General features: G+C 41.0%; 1 protein-coding gene across 1 annotated transcript in view; it reads left to right on the forward strand.

The window, feature by feature from the left end:
• Positions 1-18,119, forward strand: part of glra4a (glycine receptor, alpha 4a) — a 49,115-nt gene that overhangs the window by 18,546 nt on the left and 12,450 nt on the right. The window contains exons 2-4 of the mRNA XM_071520812.1: positions 14,619-14,764; positions 15,077-15,144; positions 16,666-16,889. Coding sequence (XP_071376913.1) covers positions 14,619-14,764; positions 15,077-15,144; positions 16,666-16,889 — 438 coding nt within the window. The remainder of the gene's footprint in view (positions 1-14,618; positions 14,765-15,076; positions 15,145-16,665; positions 16,890-18,119) is intronic.

An 18,119-nucleotide genomic window follows, 5' to 3' on the forward strand; every position in this document is an offset into this window, starting at 1 on the left:
TCTCGGCCGCTTGTGGACCTCATTCTTTCAGTCACTACACAAAGCTCATGACCATTGGTGAGGGTCAGAACTGCGTCTAAAAACACAGATGATTAAATGTGTTAAAGAGAGTTAATCACTTCAATAAGAGGAAATGAGTCTGAATTTCATGCTAGCAATTAATTTATACAATTATGTATATTATATGAATTGCAATGAGTTGTTTAATTTGATCCTGGTGGAATGGATTCCAAAATTTAAAAGGCTACCATGAGCAATATGACTACTGCTATTCAAGTTATTAGACAACAAAACATCTGACGGTTTGGTTTAAGACTTTATCTCTTATTAGAGCTGGTTCTTAAATAATTTATTGCTTGTATTGCTGATGCAGGACAATCTCTCAAAAAAGCAGCATGGCACTTTCCCAATGAGAAATAGAAAACATCCCCCCACAGTGAGGAAGAGCAAACATCTCTCTGTTGATGAGATTTTTCTTGATGGCGTACTTGATAATGACTAAAGTGGGTGAGTGCATTTATCTTGTGCTCAGGATTGTGGAATTACTGAAGATACAGTCAAATTAACACAAGCAATATCGCCACCCTGACTGTGTTTCCCTCCAAAATTTCCAGAATACATTCCATCCTTTATGGTGGCCATGAATACATCTGAACAATAACAGTGGACAAACTCCACAATATGTTTTTATCATCCCAAACCAACATGATCTCATAAAAAGTCATTTACGTGCTGTGGAGACGAATTATTAGCCTGGTAAGACCATCCTGATCACGTGACCTCACATTCTGTTTCGCTCCACGGATCAGTCTGGACTGCTAGCCGCCCACATCGATTTCAGTGGGCAGGAGTACTTGCCTTGACAGACAAACTCCTTCAGCCAATCAGCGTAACAAAACATGTGACGCCATCACGGTGCGCTGTTCAGTGGATACACGGGATAAACACGGTAACGTTAGCAAGGATTAAACAAGCTATGTCTTTTACAGAAGTGAACAATTTTTGAGTGAGTCTATTTCTGCAACAACTGCACTTATGGCTGTGTTTACTAACGTGAACGTTAACGTTACCGCTCGTTGCTTCGGGAGACGCCATTACTGCTTTGCCAGTGGTGGCCTGTATTTCACGTCATCAACTATGACGCAGTCCCTGATTGGCCCGGTTACATTGTAATTTCAGGAACAGGAAATCGATGTGGGCGGCTAGCAGTCCAGACTGATCCGTGGAGCGAAACAGAATGTGAGGTCACGTGATTCAGATTGGCTAACAGTTACGTTTAGGCAAGTAAAACAGGTTAAGGCAGGTTAAGGTTAGGGAAAGGCTTTGGTCATGGTTAAATAAGAAAAAAATGTGCTAAAAATTTTTGTTTCACTCACTGTAGAAATTTCATTTGTAGAAGCTGGAAACTGAACCTTGGTCGCTGGCACTGAAAGCAAACACATAAGCCCATCCACCACCCCAACCACAACACCCTTACTTTCCACTGCGATACTTCAATGTGAGACTACTTCTTGTTTATACTTGTGCCTAGTTCACGTAATTGTTTTGTGCTGGGAACACAGAATTTTAACATTTTACTTACCACCACTTGTAGTCATGTTCATTTCACATATTTGTGTGAGATCAGCTTGTCCCAAACATTGCACCTGTAAAGTTCTCATCAAGGGGGAAAACCAGACTTCTGCCAAACTTTAGATATAGTGAAATTCTGCATTAGCTGCATGAGTGAAATGAGAAACAGACAGTTCACGAAGCTTTGTTTGCCTGTCTCCTTCATGGGTATGATTCAGAAAATCCCCGGTAGACCGAGCTCCATGGTGGCTTTGTCATGACTCCGTTGATTCCAGCCAGCGGTCTGATCAAGCGAAACAGACCAGAGGCTATGCCTGAAACTTCTTTTCTCCTCACTGTCATGTCCAAAATATGGGTCATGTAGAGTGCAGTGACTATGTGTGTGAGTGTCTGTGTGTGTGTGTGTGTGTGTGTGTGTGTGTGTGTGTTCTGGGCACCACTTTTTGTGTGACGATCTGCTTCACCTCTCATGGGCTGAAACCCCTGTTCCCTAGAGATTGGCAGCAAACCCCACTGGCTCTATTCTTTGGTTTAAGGCACAGGTGGACCATAATTGGGGCCAAGTGCACGCTGACTCACCCGCTGGCAGTTGGCTTTCTCATGTCCCTCTTATACTGCAGTAACTGTGCTATGGTCCCCGGGGCGAAATGAGAAGAAGGCCACCTAACCTCTCTTCCCTCTAAGCAGCAACTCTAGCCAACCTAAGCAGCTAACAACCATGTTACTCAGCCGAGGGTGTAGCCAGAGAAATGTTACAACTGTGGAAGACTGACCAAAGCATCTATGGAAGGGAAAAGAGCAAGAGTAAGAGGCTTAAGGGACAATTTCAGTGTGATTTGAGTTTTTGCACATTTTTTTAACATTTTGCACCCCTTCAGTGTTAATTGTGTTTTTATGTGCATGTACCATCAGAATGCTAATATCAAGCTAGAAACGCTTACATTTTGAAAGAAGTTCCATTTCACCGTTTCATATTATGCACGCATTCCAGAAACCGGTCTCTGCTTGTAAACAAGAAGAGCAAAGATACTTCTTCCAGGTCACTATATGTATGATTTCCGTGTTTTCCTGGCCAAAATAAATCTTTCAACCAATAGCTAATCTGTCAATCATAACACATTCAAGCCAACAAAGCAAGACCCTTCTGCCAGCTATGGTCTCTAAAATTAAATGAAAAATAAAACTAGATCTTACACAACTAAGGCTTAAAATTGCCGCCCTCTTCTTTACACCTCGTAATATTTAGACAGCGTTTATTTCAAAATATTTACTTTGAAAAACAACTAAGATGAGGGAAAAGTAGCAAATATCTCATAACGTGACAAAAGCGCTGGAAAGCGATATACAGTGATCTAAAACAGTAAGGGAATGTCAAACTCCAATAATGCTGGAATTTTCCCTTAAACAGCTAAGAATCAAAAGACTATGACAGCTAGCAAAGAGCTAAGGGCAGCAAGGGAACAAGCATATGCTATCAGACAATGTGATTTATACTGAGACTGATGGCAGCTGACGCCTCCATCCATATTCATACAGGCACAGGTAGCAAATGGAAGACATTAATCATTACACTCAAGCAGACTACAGCTTCTAATTACACGTTTACTGTAGATGGACTGTAGTCTGTTTCTGTGGGAATCCAGCTGGAGAGATTTCCCAATGGGCTTTAAAATCAGAGAAGGATGGGGGTGGGGCAAGTGGAGCCCAAGACATGGAGGTGCACACAGCTGCTGAAACCCTCTCATTTCATACTGAAAACACACGCACGCAAACACACACATACACACGCACACACACAGGCGCACACTCACGAGTGCTTCATTATGTCACACAATTACCATCCCAGTTCAGCTGCATCGAAAATCCAATCTTACTCCTCTAATCACTGCATTTCATTACCATGACTAGATCAACAAGATGAGAGAGACAAACACGCTGCTTTGATCATGGCATTTATATCTCCTGCGTCTAAACACAACCATTCAGCTTACAGCGAGTTTCATATAAACAGCATAAACTGACATGCAGGCATCAGCTGTGATAGCTTCATGAAACCACGAGAAGTGTTGAATGTGCAGAAGATAAGAGAGACAAGACATGTAGGTTTTATTTGCATAACTCTAGATGTGCTGTGCTGTGAGTTTGATCATCCAACAGAACACAGTGGACAGTTATTTGAGGAATACAGTGCACAGCAACATGACAGCACACACCTGTACTGAGGCTTGCGGCGGGGGATCTATCCATGATGATAATGCCGCAGTCCATCTCAAGCCCTTAAACAGACACATCAAAGCAATCTTTTGCAGTCAGTACAGTCCCTCTCTCTATCTGAAGTCCTGCTAGCTGTGTTTCACAGAGACTGACAGGAAGCAATCCGTGCTGATATATCAGATCCAAGATGTGGAGAAGGCGGCCTGAATACAGAGAGGCTGGGAGAGACAGGAGACATCTGGAGGACGGGTAGGCCTGACTGTGTTCCATGCTAGATTCATCTCCTTTGGGGGAAAGGTCGATTCCACTCGTTTATTACTGAGATTTCCATTCAACCTGCCACTGTTAGAAACTTTGTAGCCTTGACTTGGTTTTCAGGGAGAGCCCTGCAGCAGATAAATACGAGGGGTGATCGGGCAAAACGAGTATCCGGTGCAGATATTGTGTTTTTTTGTCCGAGCATGACTGACATCATTTTGGGCTTACATCCGTGATCTGAGAAATTTTTCAGTTGGTCTCATTTGGGTACCTCTGCTGTTTGATACAATCGCTGCTGTTGTGCACACAATCACACTATTACCGAGATAGAAATGGGAATGGAATAAGGCAAGGCAAAAGACATAGAGGCGAGTTTCAAGTTATCAACAATCTCAAACACAGCTATAACCTCTGTGTTGTTAGAATAGCTCGATTCAGTGATGTTGTTTTGGCATGTTTTGTACTGATGTTAATGATGTAGCTAAATTGATTGAAATAGCTTACTTAGCCAGCTAGCTACTATATGAATAGCAGCCATATTGATATGAATTTTACTGTAAATTCTGTGTATGATGATTTGGTTTTCCAAGGGTTTTTGATCTCCCATCCCTCTCTCTTCAGTGCATTGATCCATGCGCAGCGCCTTTCATCATCCTTCGTGTAAACATTCCTATATTTGAGAAAACCCGACCACACAACAACACGAGCCACAGGATTTTTCAGCTATGATCTCCAACAAACTGAAGTTGTTTTCAACTTGAAACGAGCTTGCCACTTCCTAGTGTAAACAGCTGACTGGATGTGTACAAGGGTTTTCACTCCTCTCCTAGTAACACAAAAGCATTCAAATTAAACTTTCTATACTAAAGTAATCAATATAATGTACAATTATGTACTATAATTTAAAGCACAGGTAGTTTCAGTCAGCAGCAGTCTGTTTACGCAACTTCCATTGTCTGGTCATACGATCTTGAGTATTGGGGTTTATTGTATGGATCCAACTATGGACTATGAAGTGATTGGCTCTATCCTAATAAATACTTAACATTTTATACACAGTTGAATACATTTTTCATTCAATGTTCAACGTTAATGCACAGCCCTAACCAGGGATCTAGTCAAGACCACCAAGTCAAGTCACATTCAAGTCCAAAACCAGAGTAGGCTATTTAGTTGAGAAGATATACTTAATATTATGTGCAGTCCAATCATATGATTTCGGATTATGGACTAATACGCTTACTGGATGGAGAAAATATGGCTAAGCTATTTTTACATTTAGATGTGTAGATTTTGTGTAATGAAGCTTGAGGATAGACTACTACAATCCTGGTTACCTCCACCAAGGAGGTTATGTTTTTGGTGCTTTTTTTTTGTTTGTTTGTTTGTTTGTCTTTTAGCAGGATTATGGAAAAACTACTGGCCCGATTTTCATGAAACTTCGTGGAAGGGTGTAGCATGGGCCAAGGAAGAACCCATTCAATTTTGGAGCGGATCCGGATCCGACTCACGAACAAGCAATAATAGCACAAACCTTGGCGGAGGTCTGCGCTCTCCGAGTGCTGTTCTAGTTCTAAAATTGTTTGACAATTCCCACTGCTACAGTACAATGTGAAGTGAGGATATACAGTAAGTCTTATGACTCCTGAACCTTTGATCTTAAATTTAGAAACAGCGGATGCTTGACATTTAGGCTTGTGTCTATTGAAAATTGGAATCCAGTTCTTTTTAATTAGCTGTTGGATTCACAAGTTTCAAATCCAAGAAAAAGTAACTGGTGAGATGACTATTAAAAGAAAAGTATTTGCTAGATAATGCGTGTGGGCTGAACCAATTCACCCTCTGTCGTGAAATCTTGACAGCAGATGTAGCAATTAGGAGTTGGAGAAACCAATGTGGTAGGAGAGCTCCCTTCAGTTCTAATCATGGAGCATTCAGGAACCCAGCAGATAAAAGAATTAAATCACAAAGAGAGGAATACATCACATAAACAAAATTAAAAAAATGTAAGTCACCAGACTGAAACTGTATCAGAGCGCTGTAGATCAGCTGAAGCTGGACGGGAAAGGCCTGCGGTGGTGGTGGGAGTTCAGTCTAGTAGAAACGGGGGCATCATGAACATAAATCTGTCATCAAGCTGCAGCCCATTGTGCCCCTGTCTACTGTGGCACAAGCTTGGAAACATCATTTCTGCTGGGTACTCTAGAGATGTCAAGCCTCACTCCCACAAGATTAAAGATTGCATTACAAATTAGAATGCATGAGCGACGGTGCGGAGTTGGAAGCAGCGATTGACTTTGTGGGTTAGCATGGATTAGTCTAAATCATTAAACCCCAGGGTTCACAATGAGACAGCTAAATGTACTTTTCCGTGAAGCTAATTCTGCCATTAGCATTGGCTCGTGGCTAAACTAATTATTCTTTACCAAAAAACAAAAGATTAAAGTTAAGACTGACAAGAATATAAATAGTTCAGACAGAGGGGGGAAATTGAAAGCGAGCCCAGTAAACACCACAGCAAATTCTAACGAGAACGGGTGAAGTCCCACTTTGCTGCTCCGTAAAATGCACTTAATCCTGCAACTATTTTTGTTCTTCTATTCTTCCAACTGTAGGAGCTGATTTTTTTTCTATCTAAATTCATACTGAGGTTTGTAGAAGTAGTGTTAGTTTTGCAGAGCAAGATAACGTGTGTCCTTCTCAGCCCCCTGAACAAGCACAATAGGAGAGATAGTGTAACAAAGCAGTAAAATGGAGTGTAGTGCCATGTCTCCAAGCCTGTCTTTTTAACTGGATATGTAAACAGGATATGATGTCATACAAACAGAAGAAGTCTTTTGCTGGTCAACCTACTGCTGCATAATGGTAGATAATGCTCTACAGGTGGAGGTCATATGCAAAAATGTACTGCATGAAAAATTCACTGAGAAGTAATTTCAAATCCATCCATTTTACATTTTAGCTACATAGAATATGCATGTATGCCCTGTAGCTTTTTCCATGACATTAAAAACCTGTGGTACAGTTTCTAGTCATTTGCCTTGCAAAGGGTGCCTCTGTACTGAATGCTTAATTTTTATGCTATTTCTCATTCCATCCATGGTCTTAACTCAACATTGCCTTATTGTTGTTGACATAAGTTGTTCATGTACCAAGTATGTCACTATCTAAATTTTACATACAGTATGTCTCTGCATCTTTGCATCAATGCCCTCAAATGTGTGTTTCTGAGTGTGTGTGTGTGTGCGAGAGAGAGACACATAGAGAGAGAGAGGGAGAGAGAGTTTGTTGATGCTTTTTTTGGGGAAGATGTGCAATGTGGATGTCATGCACTGGATTCACCCCCTCTGAGACTAAAATCAATTAGCTAACAGTGATGAATCCGTCTGTCCAGAAAAAGTTAAACTGGGTTGAATTTTCTGTCTGTCAAAACGGATGGAAATCTGACAGAGATGGACGCATCATCAGTCCTGTCCGGACAACAGACAGCTCTCATTAAAAATGAATTGAAATGAACAGAGACGGACAAACACAACGGATCAGTGTGTCCGTGGCCTAAGCAGGTTGCCTTGGGTCTTCTTGATTTTTGTTGTCTGTGTAATGTTGTCATCAGCTTAGCCTAGATGCTGGGAATTATTGGTTATTGAATGTATAATTGATATACTTTGGTTTGATAGTTAAAGCTGTTATACTGGTCAGCTTTACAGACAAAACAGGTAGTGAGCTTGAAACTAGCACTGAGCTAGTTTTCACTCGTTCACCATACATCCAGCTATGGTTTACCAGGTGAGGTTATCCAGGCACAGTTGGAAGGCTCCTACTGTAGGAAGCTCCATCTCTGTATATGTTTCCATAGCCAGAGGTGTCACTGTACAGGAGTGGCAGTGGTCACATCACTGAAGATAAATGTGCAAGGGTAAATTGCAGTGTGCTCCAAATCCCACTCCCCCAATGAGGCTATTGATCATAAGGGGACAGCTGTAGCCATAGGCCATCATATACAGCACAGTAGGGTGAAGACAAGGTCTGCACAGGTCATTAAAGACAAAAAATGACATGTCAGTGTATTACCATAAAGCTTAGTGTGGTTGTATGTACATTGATAAAAGGCCTGTCAGTGGCATGAGTCAATTTGTATGGTTTGGTAGGCCAGTTGCCAATGGAAAGTTGTGTTGCCTGTCAAAAAGACTGGCATTCAACCTCAAAGTGAGAGCCTGTTATGGGAGTGAAATCTAATGCTCAACTGGACGTCAGGGGCAATTTCATTGGCGGGAGATTAGAGCAATGTGTTTCAACAGGCAGTTGAAACACATTGCTCGGTTTTTGTTCAGTCTCCCATTATGCTAATGACACTAAAAACCTGGTATGTTCATGCATGGATGTGTAATGGCACTGATTTCCCCCCAGTGCTTTCATGTAGGCATCCAAGTGACGGCCATTTTCCCAATTGATATGCTTTTCTGATCACCAGCTTCCTAATGAAAAAGCAATTACGAAGCATATGCTTGCACTCCATAGGCAGAACGTATGCATTATCTAACTAGATGTAATTTTGATCAGTGAGTTCTACTGTACACTGAGGCACAACAAAATTGAGCTATACACAGTAAAGTAATGGAGAACTTTACAAATACATTAAGTGAATACTAGTCAACCAGTTCTGTGGTTTGTGATGAAGATCAAGGTACATCCAAAGGCAATCATTTAACATTTAAGTGTGTCCACATCTGCAGTATCTAATGTCGGTTTAATGTAAGGAGAAAATAGAGCAAGAAGAAAATTTCATAGACTGTAAGGAATTGCTGGTTTCTCCCTGACCTTGCCTCCCTTCCCCCAGTCCATTTATGTCGTTATCCATTTCAGCCATATGTACTGTGTATGCAGGATGACAGCTCCTTTGCTTTTACTGTGTATGATTATATATTCCCTCAAACTAAGTGATGCACTACACTGGAAATGGGCACCACTTCACTAGTTCTGCTGCCTCTCATTCTTTACCTGAGCCTTCTGGCCACTGAAATTCAACATTATTATCTTATTACAGGGAAAACTTAAAGTGACATTTCACTTTGGAAGAGCATTTGCAGTTTTTAGTTTAGTTCATGAATCGTCAGTCACTATAATTTGCTGCTCATAGGACCCATTTACCCACATTGCGACTCGATCACATCACAGGAACTCAAAAAGCGTCTCCAACACTAGCTACTAAGTGAGTGAATGGTCCACTGGACCCTCTATCAGCCCTCCATGCCCACTGACCATCTGATGGTCTGTCAGTCACCTGCAGTAGCTTGCATTGTCTTAACACTGCAATCTAGAAACGCTATCCCACAGTACAAGAGGGTTGCTGTTCATGTTGTTGTTAAGCTAGATTTGCGTCTTTTTAGAATGTTGGTAATCTGAGTGTGTGCCGTCTAAAATCATAATTTAATCAAAACACAAAGGCAACAATTGACTGCTTTGGAATGATCAAGCTAAGAGGCTTGATCAATGTCAAGTGGCCAAGTATTTAATTGTAGATTTTCCCTTAAAATTCATACTTCTAACATGTACAAAGATCAGTCAATCCAGGTCACGTTATTTAAAACAGTGTCCCAGATTATACTTTTCAAGAAGTAGGTATCCTCATTTGCAATTATCAATATTGCGATTGGGAGGAATTCCCTGTGACGGTAGATCCACAGGACAGCTGATGTTGCTGGAGGCTGACTGCCCCCGAGTTTCTATGGAGGAATGTGTGTTGAAAAGTGAATGTTCTATCAAAGTGAAATATCTCTTTAACAAGACAAGTCAAGCACATGCAGTATATTATTATAGTGTTTTCGGGTGTCTTCTTTAAATTGATTATTGGCACTACAGGGCTGTGGTGTAGTCAGTCTCACTGATGCACATTTTATGCTTTTGGCTGTAGAGTGGTAAACAACACCTGTCTTCAAATAAACACTGTAGGCCATCAAGTCCAGTGTGATTCCAGTTTGAGCTGGCTGATTGCTAGCTATAGCACTAACATTGTGTCAGTGATAGGCAGGATATTTGGCAATGTTAGCACATGTTTGGGTGTTTATGGGTAAAGTTGTCCATAATTTGATGGACTTTTCCATGTGACAAACGAAGAAACAAGGCAACCATGGTCAATATTGGCCAATGCTTCCCTGAAAATTAATGCTGGCCAAGTGTGCACATGATAGGAGTGACCTTACTTTGACTAAAATTTATAGCTGGCTGAAAATTTTACCAGGGTGGATTGAATAGACCATAGATGACAAGCTGAAATTCAATCAAATGCTGACTAGCTCCCCAGATGAGTTGCCTGTGTTGTCTTCAGACGGTGGTTTACAATTTGCTGACGCCGCACTCCTGACAGGTTTGACATAACTCAACACAGTGTTTTCCTCTCATACCTGAGACTGTCAGCAGACTACACTGCCTTGACTTACTATGAGCAAAGGATGAGAAACCGCCATACAAACTCCTGTTGAATATTGTTCCATCCAGAAATTAAATATTGAATCTTTAATTCTGTGTTATTGCTTTGTGGCTCCATATTTGGAAAGGATACTAACATATCTACCAGGGAAGTTGAGTCTACAATGTGTATTCAGCAGTTTAATAGTTCAGAAATTTGAAGATTAAAATGGAAATAAAATGTTAGAAATGAATGGTTTATAAAAACAAAAAAGATGGCATACTGAACTTTTGAAGACAGGCTCTCGTCTTCACCAAAATGAATTCTCAGCAGCTGTGAAGTTATGATGCAATTCTCCTCCTTTTTTTAAAAACGACTTTCTTCACAGCTTTTGTAGCCTAGTACTTTTTTATCTTTACAATTGCATTTCAGCTGTGGAAATACATAGCTTTTTCTTTTCTGTGTGGAGGAGTTACAAGATTAACCACATTGCTTTCATTTTTCTTTTGGTGCAAGCCAAATAAAACTACTGTAAAACAAGATTCTGACTACCACAAATTGCTCTAAAATAAAAGAAAGAAAGAAAAAGAAAGAAAGAAAGAGAGAGAGTTGTTATGTATTCTCGACATCAATCTGGCACGGACGCTCGAATGAAAGGGATGTAGGGGCAGCCAAAAGGTCAAGCTCATTAAATGTCGCCAGCTAGCATCTTAATAATTGAATCCTTCAGACAAAGAACCACATAAGTGCATTTTGAAGGTTTTTGAGAAGCCAACACACTTGCAATTTTATAGTCAATAGATATAATTTGGAGTGTTGTGTGCATAAACTGAAAGTGCTTAACATCTGTTTTCTTTCATTATGAGTGTATGCAAATCTCCAAATGATAATATAAAACTACTAAAATTGGAAATGTTATTCATTTGACATATTGACAGCCCATGTTTCTTTTTAACTGGTTTCTTACTGCATCTTAAAACCTCTGTCAGGCGTCACAACCTCTGACACAACTGCAAAATCTTCAGAGGGTTATTTGTGTGCCAAAAAAAATATCAAAATCTTTCGACAAGCTTGTAAATAGGCCTGCTGATTTTTCTTGGGTTGTGTCTCTCTTCAACTTTAAGTCTCTGTGACATAAAATGGCCAGGACTCGAGCGCCGATGACACTGGCCAGAATAGTGAGGAGTCCTATTAGAAATGCATGAAGGCTGATGGAGAGGTGATGTAGGCCCCGAGGGTGGAGGCACACAAACCCCTCATCTCCTCCCACAGCCTAGGGTTAGAGATTCAGCTGTGAACCTCACCACAAATTGCAAGAGCTTACATGTCCCATGAACAACTGAATTGCAGACAGGTAAGAAATCAATGTAATGCTTCAGAGAATAGCATAAAAAAAATGCTTTTCGTCAGTATGAAGAAATGTCATCGGTAAAGTTCTTTTAAAGGCTGACAAGCTTCCACAGTTAAATTGGTTCCAACAATGGTAGCAGCTTCATAAAACTCATTTTAACAGCTGAGGAATCTCCTACTGAGCTGTTTCTTCAATGTTTATTAGCACCAGCAAGCAGAAATGACTCACACACAGTCAGCTGCACAGATCCAGGCTGTATTTCACCAGAATTTGCTCTGGAAATGTATGTCTTGGCTAATAGCTTTGGCTTCAGAACATTGACTCTTTGATGTATAGGGGGAAAAGAGCCTTGTCTTATGGGCTTGGCTTACGCTGTCTTGACAAGACTAGATTGATAGTTTTTTGACTGTAGTGAACCCTTTCGCGATTTTCTTGACAGGAACGTCATATAATGGACACCCTCCCGAGAATTTATGTTATGTTTTCATCAGTCAGTCTGCGAGCCCTGTCAGAAAGCATCCAGAAATCTCTGCCAACATGTGCAATTGTATTAAAGGAGACCCATTTTTCTTCTGTCAATATTTCTTGAGGACTAAATAGATTACTGTCACAGCCATTTGTTTTTGAATGCTTGTGGGCAAAATAAGTAAATAATCCACCGTTCAGAGAAAATCAGACTTGAACAAAATAGGATATTATACTCTTGTGCTTTGGTCTGCTTTAAAACAGGCACAACCCAGAAAGACAACAAGGGACTGACTTAACCATCTATCTAACCATCTATCCATCTCCCTGTGTACCTGTGTGTGTGTGTGTGTGTGTGTGTGTGTGTGTGTGTGTGTGTGTGTTAGTGTGTGTGTGCACATGGGCACGCATGAGAGAAAGAAAAAAGAGAGAGAGAGGGATGAAGAGGGGTACAACAATAGCAAAACTATAGAGTACACTTCAGCCAGAAGCAGTGGACTGAAGTCGGAGGAGAAGAGAGAGTTGAGTTTTAAAGTGTAAGAAAGACTGAGATATGGGCTAAGCTCTGCAGGGAAAATCATCAAAGGCACATATATGGAATTCTGGTGTGATTTCGTCAACTTTGTGTGTGAGAAAGAGCGAGTAAGGGAGACAGAGTGAGAAAGAGGACATGTGTGAACAGCGTATGAGTGTGTCTATGGGTACATATGTGAGTATGATGTAAAAGATGCATGTTTTGTGCCTCCATAAGCTCAAGAAATGGAAAACTTTGGAGCAAAGCAGTTATGTTTTCACCCGTCTGTATGTCTGTCTGTCAACAAGATATGTCAAAAAGTAAACTGATTTGGATGAGATTTTGTGAACAGATAGCCCTTGACCCATGGATCAGCTGATTCGATTTTGGTGATGATTCTGATCTGGGATCACAAGATTATTGTTTTTTCCTATAACTGCTATGCTGCACTCGTGCTGGTGGGAAGGTCAGACATCTGGGACTTCCAAGTCGGCAGCATTGCACTCCGTGCTTTTGTCAGAAAATCAAACTCAGCAGACTCAGAAGGTAAACAAACATGAACCGTTACAGAGGCTGCAGCTTTGCAAGCTGGAGAATTGTTCAGTGTTTGCGCTCTACTGAATTCCTCCTAGTATTATTATTGCAAGACAAACACTTAAAAAGATATTCCTTGATTTGGCTACTCTGTGACTTAATGTAACATTTAAATAGAAAGACGTATTTATCTATGCCACTGTAATATGCAACAGCATATTAAACCATAGCTTCATAAATATAACATTGTGAAGAAGTCCCAATGATTCCCATTCATCACCATGGTCTAATTTCCAAACTATAGTCACAAAGTGCACTCTTTTCTATACAATTACAAAAGGCAGATCTCAGGGGATCAGCACAACTCCACCCTTGAAGTCTTTAAAAATCTTCTATCCTGTAATCCTTAAGGACGTGGTCTGTGTGGCTTTACATACAGCAAAGAGGCCCTCGGATCGTTGGATGTGTGACTCCACACTCATAAGAACATAGGGCATCAGTAAAGCTCTGCCTTAGGGAGGGGATTGGACCCGCCATCTGTACTTCACAGAGGTCCGGATTATGACAGATCGTGAACTATTAACAATTGCATCAAAAGCATGTGGTGCAATCAGCTGTACTACAGCAGGGGCCAGTCAGAGAAGAGATCCATCACTGGCAGGGTCCATGGGCTTGAAGAGGGCTTGTGTTTCTCTCTCTCTCTCTCTCTCTCTCTCTCTCTCTCTCTCTCCCCCCCCCCCTCCCTCTGCTCTCTCTCTCTCTCTCTCTCCTTCTCCATGCCCTGTTGGTTATGCCTGTCAATGGCTGCCTGAGCCTCTCTGGAGCTGGTTTCAACACCTTCCTCTCCCTGGTGTGACATTCATAGCATTTCAATTGAGCCATCAATCTGTCAAGCCTTACACCTGCTAAGCCACAAGCAGGAGGAGGCACAGGGGAGGGACAAGTTTACCTTTGCTTCTATTCTGCCTCTCTGTAGTACGGGCCTAACAACCACAATAAGTCTCAGACATGATGTGAAATAGATGAGCTTTTAGTTGCCAGCTGAGGCAAGCCGTTCAATCCTCATTTTTCACCCTCATTTCCTCATCCACCGCTGGGTATTTTTTGCTGATGACTGACTTGCTGATGGCTGATGGCTGATGGCTTCTCATTCTCTCTTTTCACCACCCCAACCCCCTACCTCTCTATCTCACGCACACACACACATACACACACACTGCTCCTCTGCTCTGTTTTCTTCTTCTTCTTTCTTCTTCATTCTCTTTATATTGGTTCTCTCTCTCTCCCTCCCTGGGTAATGTCAGACTGAGCTCCTGTAAGGAGGAGATAAAGCCCCCCAGCAGGGCAGGACCGCAGCTGTCGCCTTCTGACTTCCTGGACAAGCTCATGGGAAGAACGTCAGGATATGATGCCCGCATCAGACCCAACTTCAAAGGTAGTGTATGTCGAGGCAGACCATTGCAGTAGCCCTCTAGAAAATCACTTTGAATGGTCACAGTATGAACATGAAGAGGCATTGATTTCTCTAAAACCAGGACTAGTGCATCTGTGCTGTGAAGGATAAATAGCCGTTAGCGCTCACATATGTGTATTTATGTTTATTTTATCATCCAAAGTAATGCAGACACAGATTTAAATTTAAAAAAAGCCACAGGAGATGCATAATAGTATTTTCAGGCTAAATGTGGACATACAGCAGTTTGTCTCATGAAATGCAATCCGATGGGAATGTTGTTTAATTTCTGTTGTTTTTTTTCCTCAGGCCCACCTGTGAATGTCACCTGCAATATTTTCATCAACAGCTTTGGGTCCATCACAGAAACTACCATGGTAAGAACATCCTGGGAATTTGAAATGAGGCACTGGGGAATGTTAGTAATTTAAGCATGGTTTCTTCTAAACATCATTATCATTACATTTAATAATCTTGTTCTGAGATAATACATTTTTGTGAGAAGATATGATTGTAGCTTTTCCCATGATTTATAAATGAAGTCTCGAAAAACACTCCCACCATCATCTTTCCGACTTTTTTGTTAATCCACTCAGTGCTGGAACCGTTCCCTCATTTCTGTTTTCTGGAGCATATCAGCGCAACCTTCAGAGACCAATGGGTCACTGACGTACTGATAATGAACTGTCCACTCTGCAATTAAAATGAAAAATTGAGAAAATGAATGAAAAGGGGGAAGCAAAAGAAGAAGAGAGGAGAAGGGGAAAATGGTTGCCCTGAAGTCTGCCTTTGCAGGGTTATAGCTGCTGGGTCAGCACAACACAGCAGTGAACTGTTAAAGAGTGTCCTAGGGAGGCCCAGAGGGCCAGACCTCCAGTCAGGTCAGCCCAGAGAAACACAACACTAATGATGTCATTGTAAGCTTTAGTGAAGCATGCTTTTTATTGTGATAAATGTGGGGAACAAGCCCTCGATTTGTTATTCCACATAGGATTCAAGCAAAAAAAAAAAAAAACTAACAATCTATAACACCCAAACATAAATCTGAATTAATTGCACAGAGTTACAAATGTATTTAAATTACTTTTGTTCAGCCCTTGGCCTGGCTTACATTGCTAATCCTTCGCTCACAAAAGCCTAAATGTTTTTCTTGATTTTGGCAACACCTTTGGTGATTAGCGGTCGTTGTTTTGGTGTTTTGTATGGCATTTGGGCACTGGCCAAACGATAAATGATAGTGAAGCCTACCAGTCCAAAAGAAAGAGCCACTGTACAAAAGAAAAAGGGTCACGTCTGCATCACTCATCATCGTCCCTTGTCATCTCGGAGATGTTAGTGTTCACTCTAGTTTTGGCTCGGAGATGGACACTTTCCTTTCCGAGCAATTAATCAGTATCTTTTCCTTGGAGTTGCTATTAACGAAGTTTGAGTTTATGTTGGTACTGATCTTTTCTTTGTCTGTTCAGCCATGGTGGATATCACAGCTCATGCTTTCCGGATGCTGTTGATGCATCCGGAAATGTAAAACGCAGCACTCATTTAGAATAGCAAATGCAAAAGTTTTCATGAACTTGGTAGGTTGAATCATTATTGTATGGTATCAATTGGTGATAGAGAGTAGCAAAATGGACATTTATTTATATGAACAAATTGCGGATAATTACTTCAAGTCAGTTCATGTGAACTCCAAGATCCCAGGATGAACATGACACAATATGTCATATAGTGGTATGCACTAGTACCTCTTTTGGATCATTTAGGGTACACTCACTGAGGGTTTACTTACTTACCAATTAGTTTAATTACCATTGTGATACATAGCATATGATACATAGGGTTACAGCATTCTACAACTCTGATGACGTACTTTCCACTAACTACCATGAGCCCTTCCACAGGACTACAGGCTCAATGTGTTTCTACGGCAAAAATGGAATGACCCTCGTCTGGCATACAGCGAATACCCAGATGACTCCCTAGACCTGGATCCCTCCATGTTGGACTCAATCTGGAAACCTGATCTGTTCTTCGCAAACGAGAAAGGAGCCAACTTCCACGAGGTCACCACTGACAACAAACTGCTACGGATCTTCCAAGATGGCAGCGTTCTGTACAGCATCAGGTAATGTAATGGCAATTCTCACAAAATCAAGGGTAGGGGAGCCACTGAGTGTTATTGTCATGGCTAGTTAGAGAATTGTATCAGGGATTAAAGGGCTTATTCGTAAAACACAAAAGCAGCTGCAATGACAAGTGGAAGTCATTCATAAATTTACCATGGCAGTGATTAATCTGACGTAATCACATTACTGTTGCCTTATTCTGAATAGTGATGCAAGTTACAGCCAATTAATTAAGTGTTCCATATTAAACATGTTTTCCACTGATTTTCCACACCTTCGTGTGACTTGTGTTCAGTTGACTGCATTCAAGATATGACAGAGTGTCAAAGAAAGACAGAGTTCTTGCCTGATGTGCTAGAAGAGAATAGGAGGTGGGAACATTCCACATGTTCCTAAAGAAACTGTGACACCCTGATGCCATATAACATAGTTTGTTTTTAAATCAACAACAAGAAACATCAGTAATATTGTAACTAAAACCACCGAGTAGCACATTTCATTTTTTGTGCTTTTATGAAGCATTTAAAACATTCGAAGAGTTCTATTCCAAAACATTATATATCCATTTTCTAAAAATATCATCACCTGAAGATCTTTTGAATATCCCCCAAAAAATAGAGGATCCAGTCTGTAAATGGTTCAGATGGTGGACACCTTTTGGAACAAAACTCTTCATACCCAAATGATAAATGATCAAGTGGGGTAGTGGCATTGATAAAAGTCCGATGGAGGGGATTGTTACAATTTCTCTACAATTTTCTCAACAGTTTTTCCAATATCTTCCAATGCCAATCACATTGATTAGTTGCTTTTTGTACTATTGTTATATCAGACGTACTGAAAGTGACATAAGAATTAGGAAAGAGAGGGGAAATGCAACATAAGTCATCAGTTGTACTCGAACCCACAACATTGCAGATCATCGCCTAATACTGCTGCATGTTTTTCTTGTTTCCAATTTGCTTGGTAACAGTGATTTCTAATCCTGGAGCAAACGTCACCGTGTGCTGTGAATACATGACACAAGTTAAGAAACATTAGGGGATTCAGTCATCAGGGTATTTGTGGTTTGCTCTTCGGTTGCTGAAAAAGATATTGTGTCATCATAACACAGTAGCAAGTGGGTGCCTGTGAGTATAGAGCTGGCGGCTCTTGTCTTGCCTCCGGGCGATGCATTACAGCAGGTAATTACACAGCTCTCTTCTACCCAGACTCCCTAATAGCTCCCA

Source organism: Centroberyx affinis, unplaced genomic scaffold, assembly GCF_046629955.1.
Source record: "Centroberyx affinis isolate AG114_WGS23_722 - 3 ecotype Tasmania unplaced genomic scaffold, CSIRO-AGI_Caff_v1 ptg000827l_1, whole genome shotgun sequence".
Taxonomy (NCBI): Eukaryota; Metazoa; Chordata; class Actinopteri; order Beryciformes; family Berycidae; genus Centroberyx; species Centroberyx affinis.